Source organism: Danio rerio, chromosome 23 (assembly GCF_049306965.1).
Source record: "Danio rerio strain Tuebingen ecotype United States chromosome 23, GRCz12tu, whole genome shotgun sequence".
In the NCBI taxonomy this organism is placed as follows: domain Eukaryota; kingdom Metazoa; phylum Chordata; class Actinopteri; order Cypriniformes; family Danionidae; genus Danio; species Danio rerio.
Window position 1 is genome coordinate 2,266,606 of NC_133198.1, and position 11,207 is coordinate 2,277,812.

Consider the following 11,207-nt stretch of genomic DNA (forward strand, 5'->3'; position numbering starts at 1 on the left):
CGCGAATGGCGCGAGCTGGACGCCAGCCCAATGGAGCGATTGTTTACAAGTGTGGAGTCCCGTGAAGGAGCTCCTGATGGAAAGTTTTGTTCTGTGTTTACTTCATAGTTTAAGTTGTTGCTCTTCCGCCGGTTCCTTCCTCAAAAGGAGCGAGTGTGAGCCACTTGTACTTCCAGGAAGTGTTCAGGAAAAGCAAAACAGCAGCGAAGAAACTCGACACAGAGGAACATTTACACCTCACTGCCCACTAGCGTTTCGAAAGTGTTAATACAGACCAACAGAGACAGCGCGCAGAAGTATAAATGCACAGCTACGCGCGTTACCTGCGCCGTGGGTTACGCCGGTCACTTGACGCAGAAGTATAAACCAGGCTTTATAGTCAACAAGGGTCTGACTTATCAGATGTGTGTAGAAACTTTCCTGAAAGTGAACATATGGCAGAATAAATTAGACTTTATTTATTATTGATTATGGCTTATATGATGATTTAAAGCGTTTTAAATCAGTCAATATTGAAGTTAAATATGTTTATTTAGAGTTTACATACAGGAGCTCACATTCTCGCGTTAAGTTTTGTAAATCGTTGTTTGCATGGGAATAATAACATTCATTCATTCATTCATACAGTTTTCTTTTCAGCTTAGTTTCTTTTTTAATATGGGGTCGCCACAGCGGAATGAACCGCCAACTTATCCAGCATATGTTTTACGCAGCTGATGCCCTTCCAACTGCAACGCATCACTGGGAAACATCCATACACACTCATCCACACACACACACACACACACTCTCATACACTACGGGCAATTTAGCTTACTCACTTCCCCTGTAGCACATGTATTTGAACTTGTGCCAAGACGGCACCTGACTAAAGTCTTGTCGGCTATACAAAATTTAGGAACAACAAATAATAAGTTGACTTCTAGTTGATCATTTGGTATCAGAAGTGGCTTATATGAAAGGCAAAGGCCTCTAGATTACACTTATTTTACCAAATTAAAATATGATCATGCCTTGATGTTGAAGGATTTCATTAGGACAGTAAGGTCTGACTCTGCTTAGACCAGTGGTTCTCAAACTGTGGTACGTGTACCACTAGTGGTACGCGGGCTTCCTTCTAGTGGTACGCGGAGGAATGAAATATGTCATGTACATGCTACATATATTTCAAAATGTATCAAAAATTATGTATATAATGTGCCATATATGACATATAGCCTATATTTGTGAGGTAATCTGCCACGTTTTTTTTACTGTGCAGAGTTATAGCTGCTTTACTGGGCCTACCACACTACTGTATTTCAATACTGCTCATTTGGGTGGTACTTGGAGTGACAATTTTTTTCTGAGGTGGTACTTAATGAAAGATTTTTGAGAACCACTGGCTTAGACAAAAGTCTTCTGTAGTGAATGTTTCGTGACTAAACGCGTGCCTGTATTTACATAATCATGACATTGGCCTGGAGCCGCGTGTTTCACAGTGTTCTGTGTTGTTTTTATTCACATGCAGCCAGGAGCTATGGCAGACGACGAGGTAAAATACGGATCTTTGAGCTCTCTGTGTTCGCATGGTCACATTCTGTGTGTTTGTGTACTGTGTATATGTGTGCAAGCTGCTCTTTGGGTATTCATTGACCATTAGCAAGCCCTTCAGTTAAACAACTGTGCTCCACTTTTGTGCTGCCTGTCAGGGTTTATTCTGCGATAACAACCTCCTGAATGTACTTTATCCCAAAATGAGCATACCTAGGAATGTTGTGACGACCAATCAGAATCAAGTATTAATAAATACTAATAAATGTAATAAATATTTAGTATAAAGAATAAAGTACAAGTAGTGGATTTGTTTTAAATTGATTTCCACAGAACGATCAATTTTAAGCATTGTATTTAACAGGGACCTATTATGCAGAAATCACTTTTATAAGGGGTTTAAACACAGTTGTGTGTCAGCAGTGTGTAAATATAACCAGCTGATAATGGTCAAAATTCATTTATTCTACCTTTTATTATCAGACTTGATGAAAACAGTCTGCAGAAACACTTTGATTGACATTCTCCCTTTGTATGTGTCATCAGAAGGGGAAAAGCCCCGCCCACTAGTGACCATCTCTCCCTCGTTGTTTTTGAATCTGCCACTATGCTGACACACAGGCATTTGTAGCTCCGCCCTCTTCTAAAAAAAGCACAATCTCATTTGAATTTAAAGCGACATTCACCAAAACACCACAATTAGGATTAAAGCTTAAAACTTTTAAGAGTTATTAAAGACACATCTGTGTGGGAATTTGAGCTGAAACTTCACACACACACACACTCTAGGGACTATTCACTGTAGGGTTGTTCTCTGATCAGATGTGGTCTGTTTTTTCCTGCAGGACGCTCTTCACTCTTTCCCATTGATGACGGTTTACTGGATGATGGTCATGGGAATCAGGGCGTCCCGGGTGTGTTGGGCTCGCCTCAATGTTACCCGCACCAGAACGGCGAGCGCATTGAGAGGTTTTCCCGAAAAGTTTTTGTGGGCGGCCTGCCTCCTGACATCGACGAAGGTTTGTTTCTGATGCCACTTCTAGTCTTGGGATTGAAATTATGAATGTAAATGTTTTTCTTTTTTGGTTCCACTTTATATTAAGTGGCCTTAACTAATATGTACTTACATAGGAGTTAATAGTTTGCTACAATGTACTTATTGTGTAAATACATGTATTTACTGTGTACTTATGCTTGATTAAATACATGTATGTAATTACATCTGTAATTAACTTTTGTAATTACATTTGTAAATACACTGTTGACCATCCCTTACACCTTAACCCACCCTTAAACCTACCCATACCACCAAACCTGTCCATAACCCCACCTCTATCCCAACTCAAAAGCACCACAAGTGTTCTCAAACACATTATAAACACAGTAAGTACATTGTATTTAATTTTTGATTTAAGTACATAGTAGTTAAGGACACTTAATATAAAGTGGGACCTTTTTTATCGATTTTAATCATTTGAAATACATCTTAATATATGATTAACAAACTTGCATTATAATTATACACCCCAAAAATATAGCTTTTTATATAGGTGAAACTGTAGCCCTACACAATAACACAATAACAATAATAACACATAATTATAATAACAATAATAATATAATATACAATTTAAACCCAAATTGGGTAAAATATGGACTAAGCCTGTCACAGAGACAAACTCAGTGATTCCCTCCTAGGACCAGCAGAGTGTTACTTTTTATTTCATATATTTAGGTCTAGTTATGATTCTACCCAAAATCATTCTGCATAAATCCACAGATTTTTAGCAAAATTCTGCACAGAAATAGCAAAAAACGTCCGATTCTGTCTGGCCCTGGTGTGGGGTGTGAATGTATGTTTCCCAGAGATGGGTTGCAGCTGGAAGGGCATTTGCTGCATAAAATATATGCTGGATAAGTTGGTTGTTCATTCAGCTGTGGTGACGCCGGATTAATAAAGGGACTAAGCTGAAAAGAAAATTGAATGAATGAACTCAACTGGTCCGACTTTATATTAAGTGACCTTAACTAATATGTTCTTACACAGGAATTAATAGTTTGTTACAATGTACTTATTGTGTAAAAACATGTATTTACTGTGTACTTATGCTTGATTAAATACCTGTAGTTACATCTGTAATTAACTTTTGTAATTACATTTGTAAATACACTGTTGACCATCCCTTACACTTTAACCCACCCTTAAACCTACCCACACCACCAAACCTGTCCATAACCCCACCTCTATCCCAACTCAAAAGCACCACAAGTGTTCTCAAATACATTATAAACACAATAAATACACTGTATTTGTATTTATTCCATACAGGTATCGTAAAATAAAAAATAAAAAATAGATGTTAGATACTTCAGAACAGTGACAACATTTGCATTTAGACAATATAAAACTGATATAAACACCCAAAGCATGCAGTTTGTCACTTTCTCTTGCCTAAATGTATCAACAAATTTTTTGACATCACCTCATACTTCAGTTTCTCATCAAATCTTTTGACCAATCAGATGTTCTCTAGTATCCAACATGCCCCGCCTCCTTTTTCCTTTTAATTTGATGCGCTTGAGCTCAACCACTCTTACTGGCAGAGCTGTGAGAAAAACAAAACACTATTGGCTGTTTAAAGGGGAGGAGCTACCCTATGCCCCGCCCTCTCTTCATGTTTCAGTTGAGATTAGGTCAAACTATGAATAAAAATGCACATCTCAAAGCACTTCACAGGACCTTTTTTATCTATATTATATGAAGCATCTTACCTCCTCATTGCTGGTATTGACAGAGATTTTACCAATAGTATCTGGATGCAGCCTTTATGATGCAAGCTGAGATTGCATCACTCAGCCATGCAATGTCAGACACAATGCAATCAAATGGAGGTAGTGACGTTACTGTGATGGGTAGGGTTAGGTGAGCCCATTAAAAAAGCATTGGATGCAGCTCAGATTGCACTGCACCAGGTCTGCATCCAGACCCATCTTTTACTGACAAGCTTTCTAAAATACCTCCAGCAACAGTAAAAAGACACTATTTTACCTAAAGATTTTTTCTCTGGTGTGTGCAGCGTGAATGTCTCACAATGTTAGTACATTCATTCCCATCTTTCCGAATGAAATGCCTATGTTACCACATCCAATCAGCTTGCAGTAGAAAAAAACAAGCCACACCCACTTTTTGCTCATTTAATATTCATTTTCTCTTAAAATTGTGTCATGATATGAATAAAAATTGGCTGCAGCTACCAGTTCATGCTGACTTTAAATTACCGCATTACAGTAAAAAGTGATATACTATTGTAATCATTACTTTTGTAATGGGTTACTCCCAACCCTGGCTTTGCTTAGTGACCAGGGCCAAACTGAAGCTGAAGAAGTGTGTTTTTCACCTGCTGACTGACCTGACAGAAACATTTCAATGCCAGCCACTGCACTAGCAACGAAATGGAACAGGCTTTTAATTTAATTAATACATATTAAACCTCTTTAACATTATTAATAGGCTACTGTTAGAGTTTTAAACCATCTGCTAGTTATTTTTGCTTTCCAGATCTGAGATGAACTATTTGCTTTCAGTAGTATAGCAATAAATGTCATTTAAAATAGTGTTTTTATGATTTTAGCACTGAATAAATCCCATAATGAGGTGATCATGGTCACTGTAGTTTATGCTGTAGTTTTAACAGATAGAAACTGTTTCTATTATAGAAATGTCACGCATCGCTGATGCTCAAATAGCACAAAAACTCCCTTTAAGATGGAAAAGATAGCTTTTATCACGTGTCACGTGTATTTAGGACACAGTGTGATGGTACAGCATGATAAAGCTGTGTGTTTCTCTGCTCTTTGTCTGATTTCCCTCTCTCTTTTCTTTCACACAGATGAAATCACAAGCAGTTTTCGGCGCTTCGGGCACTTGGTGGTTGATTGGCCTCACAAAGCAGAGAGCAAGTCTTACTTCCCCCCTAAAGGTACGACTAGAAAAACAGCACATTTACAGCTGCACTGAAAAAAATAATTCGAAGATGATTCCTTGGATTTACTAATTTTTTTTTACGTTAAGTGGCTGTAAACAATTTAATTGTGTTGAATTTAAACAAACAAATTAAGTTCAACATTACTCAATTTAATTTGTTTGTTTAAATTCAACACAAATAAATAGCTTGCAACAGTTCTGCATGCAACACTTTTTTCAGTGTGACAGAAATACAGGACTGGTGCGGAGATGAGTCATTTACATTTACACTACCAGTCAAAAGTTTGGGGTCAGGTTTTTTTTTATTTTTATTTTTTAATTATATATTTATTTAATATTAATTAATAATATAATATACAGGGCTTTACATTAACACCCGCCAACCCACCAAACGCGGGTAGACTTTAGCTTTGACGGGTAAGACAGTCACTCCCACTAGCCACTTTGGCTGGTTGAAAATCATTTTTAAATTGTGGTTTTCTTAAAAGCAGGGTTCGACTATAAAAATGACCCAATATGCCTGCAAATGTGATCTTAGAATGGAGAAACAGCACGACTAACAAAAAAAATAAATAATTGCATTCGCACGAGCAGAAGAAAGCAGATGAATACCGAATGAGAGGATAATCACTCGTGCGACTGTTTCCTTCCTTGAAGCACGCATGCCTGGAACGCAACTGTGATCGGATCTCTTTCAAATAGTCAGGCAAAAAAGTAATGCTAATGCACACACAGTCTCGCTGCTTTCAAGAGCTGCAAATATGTCTTTTTGTAAGCAGCACCGGTTGCTTTCGCTTTGAACAGATTATTAATTGGCCTTAACCGTGTGATCATCCTTCCATTATCACACAGTGTGTTTTTCACCTGCTTTCTTTTGCTTACGGTTATTTTTGTTTATATGGTTTAATTATCATTTTTTACAACAACATTGCTTTAATATGAGATTACCCCTTCATTTAGGTGTAGTTAACTGATCTGAGAGACCTTTAGCGAGGTCAGATTACTGTGCATATTTTTGATACACGACAATAATTATTTTTAAAAGTCAATTGCTTTTCTTTGGTTTTATAAAAGAAGTTTGTTAAATAAAAAGTATGGTATACGGCAATATTTAGCTTGTTTGACACATTTAAAATTTGTGGCTAAGAAATAATTTTTGTTTGGTGTGGTCAGAGATAAATTAGGAAAATTCTTAATTTTGAGTTCTGTCATGTGAATGAAACCATGACCCATTTGCTCGTACACGACACACAAAACGCGAAATTAATGAGGAGGCATGTGGACATAACACAAAAACTAAATCAAGTAATTTTAGCATGTCGAAGTCATATTTATGCATATAAGAATATTTTCCCAACAACTAATTGTGGCTAGTGAAAATGCAGAGTGGCTAGTAACGTTGGAAAACTAGCCACTGTGGCTGGTGATTAAAAAAAGTTAATGTAAAGCCCTATATATATATATATATATATATATATATATATATATATATATATATATATATATATATATATATATATAAATTATTCAGTTTTTCTGCATTTATTAAAGGTAAATAAATTGTTAAATATGTATTAACATTTTAAATAACTGCTTTTTTATTGTATGTTGTTCCAAATAAAATTTTTACTCCAGTCATTGTTGCTTTTATTACTATTACCAATAATAATAATAATATTAATAACAATAATAATATTAATAATTAATATTTAAGTGATTTCTGAAGGATTATGTGACTCTGAAAGCTGGAGTAATCTTTTAAAACACTGGAGTAGATGATTAAATTACATGATAAACTACTTTTGAACAGTTATTTTATAGTGCAATAACATTTCATAATTTTACAATTTGTGCTGTATTTCTGATGAAATAAATGCAGCCTTGGTGAGCAGTCCTGTCTGCATTCAACATTCCTTACAACTCCTTTGAATATAGAGTATACTGATTGTGTGTGTTTGTGTGTAGGTTATGCTTTTCTTCTGTTCCAAGAGGAGACTTCAGTTCAGGCCTTGATCGAAGCCTGTCTGGAGGAGGACGGCAAACTCTACCTGTGTGTGTCCAGTCCCACCATCAAAGACAAGCCTGTGAGTCTACACACACACATACTGTATATGCACATCTTATACCTTCAACAGGGATTTTCATTTAAGCACACTCAAGTGGTTGAACACTTTTATAAATGTCTTTCTTCTGTTGAATGCACAGAAGATGTTTTGAAGAATGTTGAAGAAAGCAGCAATTTGGCATTCAAAGTAGGAACAAAATATACTATGGTAGTCAACGGCGGTTTTTTTACAGCATTCTTAAGTATTTCTTCATTTGTGTTCAACAGAAGAGAGAACACCAACCGGATTTCACCAAGTAGGACGTGTTCCTGGACTAACATCTATGTTGATCTGGGAACAACATTCCAATCAGCCAATCAGAATTAAGGGATATGTTTACCGTTTATGTTAATGTTAGGCTCACGGTTAGGTTTATGCACTTCTACATGTTGTGTAAATGTTATCCAACTATTAATCCTCTCAGATTTTGGGTATAATGTACAGTTATAGTTGGGTTAAGGGATAGGTAGTAGATATGGATAACATTTTCCAACAAAAATGATGGTCCAGGGTCAACATAGATGTTAATCCAGGATCACATCATACTTGGCAAGGTCATGACGTGGGAAGAGAGAGGATACAGATGAGAAAATGATGACAGAATTTAATTTTTTGGGCGTGTACTGTCCTTTTAAGGACTTCTATTTATTTAAACCAGATTTTATTCATTCATCCGTTTTCTTTTCGGCTTAGTCCCTTTATTAATTAGGGGTCACCACAGCGGAATGAACCGCCAACTTATCCAGCATATGTTTTATGCAGCGGATGCTCTTCCAGCTACACCCATACACTCTTGCCCTCACACTTATACACTACGGCCAATTTAGTTTAAAGCGCATGTGTTTGGATTGTGGGCAAACCGGACACCTACGCCAACACGGGGAGAACATGCAAACTCCATACAGAAATAGGCAAGTGGCCCATTCAGGGCTTGAACCAGTGACCTTCTTGTTGTGAGGCGATCGTGCTACCCACTGTGCCATCGTGATGCCCTAAACCAGATATCACACATCTAAATGTCTGTGGACAAAGCGTCATGTTGTGGATCTGTGTGTGGTTTCAGGTCCAAATTCGCCCGTGGAACCTGAGTGACAGCGATTTCGTGATGGACGGATCGCAGCCGCTGGACCCTCGTAAGACCATCTTTGTAGGAGGAGTCCCGCGTCCACTGAGAGCTGGTAAGACACGTTTTCTAATTTTTTTATTCCATTCAGGCAATCTCCAGGTCTGGCGGTAGCACTTTTAGCTTACCTTAGCATATATCATTCATTCATTCATTTTCTTTTCAGCTTAGTCCCTTTATTAATCAGGGGTCACCACAGCGGAATGAACCGCAAACTTAATCAGCATATGTTTTACGCCACTGATGCCCTTCCAGTTGCAACCCATCACTGGAAAACACCCACACACACTAATTCACAGACATACACTACGGACAATTTAGCTTACCCAATTCACCTGTACCGCATGTGTTTGGACTGTGGGGGAAACCGGAGCACCCAGAGGAAACCCACGCCAACATGGGGAGAACATGCAAACTAAAACACAGAAATGCCATCTGACCCAGCCAGGAGTCAAACCAGTGACCTTCTTGCTGTGAGGTGACAGTGCTAACCACTGAGCCCCCGTGCTGCCCAACATGACAATATAACTTCTTTAATTTTATAAACCTCATCCTGTTTTAGTTTTCCATCAAGCACTAAAATGTTTGCGCTCTTTGTTTACTGTTGTGCAGTGGAGCTGGCCATGATCATGGACCGCTTGTATGGTGGAGTGTGTTATGCCGGGATTGACACCGACCCGGAGCTGAAGTACCCAAAGGGGGCGGGGCGTGTGGCCTTCTCCAATCAGCAGAGCTACATCGCTGCCATCAGCGCCCGATTCGTCCAGCTGCAGCACGGAGACATTGACAAACGGGTAAACACACCACACCGCACTGCTCACAGATTACTTCCCCACTTTGGGAACCACTGCTCTAAATAGAAGTAGAGTCAGAAGTGGTGTAACCGTGTTTGTGTTGCAGGTGGAGGTCAAGCCGTACGTGCTAGACGATCAGCTGTGTGACGAATGCCAGGGAGCGCGCTGTGGTGGAAAGTTTGCGCCATTTTTTTGCGCCAACGTGACCTGCCTGCAGTATTACTGTGAGTTCTGCTGGGCGAACATCCACTCCCGCGCCGGCCGCGAGTTTCACAAGCCGCTGGTCAAAGAGGGTGCCGACCGACCACGTCAGATCCACTTCCGCTGGAACTAAAGACCAAGCAGAAACAACTTATCTGCTGCGGGTTTAAAAAACAATAGAGAAAAAGAAGCTTAGTTTGGCCCCAAGCTGTCAGTATAGAGTACATAACCGTATACAGGATATAGAGAATATATATGAATATAAATATATAAATATATCTTTATCTTTTGTAGCAGCCAGAAACACTACAAGCCTCAGTTTATTTCACCAAACCACTTCTTTCTCCCTCCCTGTACATCTCAGGCTCGGAACAGAGTTTTTTTGTGGTACGTTTGTGTTTTTGTTTTTTTAAAAAAAAGGAGATTACGAAAAAAAGAGATTGATTTTTTTGTAGTTTTTTCAAATTATTTTTATATGTGAGATTTAACGAGTAGAATCGAGAATGTTTTTCGCTTGGGGGGCAGCCTGTCCGTTCTGTTCATTCGTTCTGTGTGTCCGTCTGCTGCTAAATCCCCCCCTAGTGGGCAAAGTGCGCAATTGTCTCTGGAAAACCCTTGACGACGTAATCTATGATGCCTGCCCTGGATCTCGAACCAAAGGTAGCAAAATGCGCGGCCTCAAAACGAGACGTTTGCCGCTTAATATATATATAGAGATAGAAAATAACACAAAAAAAGACACAAAATAATATTTCCCCCTGATGTTTCACTCCAATGTGCTCTTAGCAGGAATAGGAATGATTCAATAATTAATTACTGAGACTTTCCATTTTCCACTGGCAAAAAAAGAGAAAAAGACAATACCTCAGAATATTAATCTGGCTTGTTATTGCTCTACTTTTGCAATTTAATCACAAGCTATAGAAGAAGCTTTGCTGCTATATAACGAATAGATAGTGTCGGTGTTCTATGTAATGCCATTGTGACGTCACTGGCGATGTCATACACAGAAATGCAGTCCGTTCCCTCTCGCACGGAAACACAGAATGTGAAAACTTACATGCATGTTTGTGGCTGTACATCATTTGCATGCAGTGTAAAGGATACCAGCACATATAAGAAAGAAAAAAAAACACAACAAACAAACATGCATATACGATAAATAAACGATAAAAAAAGGAATCTATGTAGCATGAGGCGATAAAAGGTCAGACTCTTAGATTTAAGATAATCAATACTAATAATGAAAGGAAAAAAACACTGTAAAAAATTCTTTGTGAGAACCTTTGCATGCGTTGTTGTGATGATTCCTTTACAAACTTATTACGAGAGAAGTGACGTTAGTTTTTAGAGTAGTGAGTTCTGCCATTTTGTAACTTGATAATTAGTCAAGAGACGGTGTGCTGTCCTGTGGTTTTTGTGTCTCGTCTTCGTGCAGTGTGAGTCTAGTTATCAATTGAGGTTTC

At 38.3% G+C, this 11,207-nt stretch overlaps 1 protein-coding gene across 4 annotated transcripts in view; it reads left to right on the plus strand.

The window, feature by feature from the left end:
• Positions 1-10,976, plus strand: part of cpeb2 (cytoplasmic polyadenylation element binding protein 2) — a 36,802-nt gene extending 25,826 nt beyond the window's left edge. For 2 of the 4 annotated variants that reach the window (XM_002666399.8, XM_009296577.5), the window contains 7 exons: positions 1,511-1,534; positions 2,379-2,552; positions 5,424-5,513; positions 7,484-7,602; positions 8,687-8,801; positions 9,359-9,540; positions 9,647-10,976. In XM_002666399.8, the coding sequence (XP_002666445.3) occupies positions 1,511-1,534; positions 2,379-2,552; positions 5,424-5,513; positions 7,484-7,602; positions 8,687-8,801; positions 9,359-9,540; positions 9,647-9,874 (932 nt within the window). In that variant the 3' untranslated portion in view covers positions 9,875-10,976. The remainder of the gene's footprint in view (positions 1-1,510; positions 1,535-2,378; positions 2,553-5,423; positions 5,514-7,483; positions 7,603-8,686; positions 8,802-9,358; positions 9,541-9,646) is intronic. The other 2 variants (XM_021469869.3, XM_005174087.6) reach the window with 1 other exon arrangement.
• Positions 10,977-11,207: the final 231 nt, after the last annotated feature.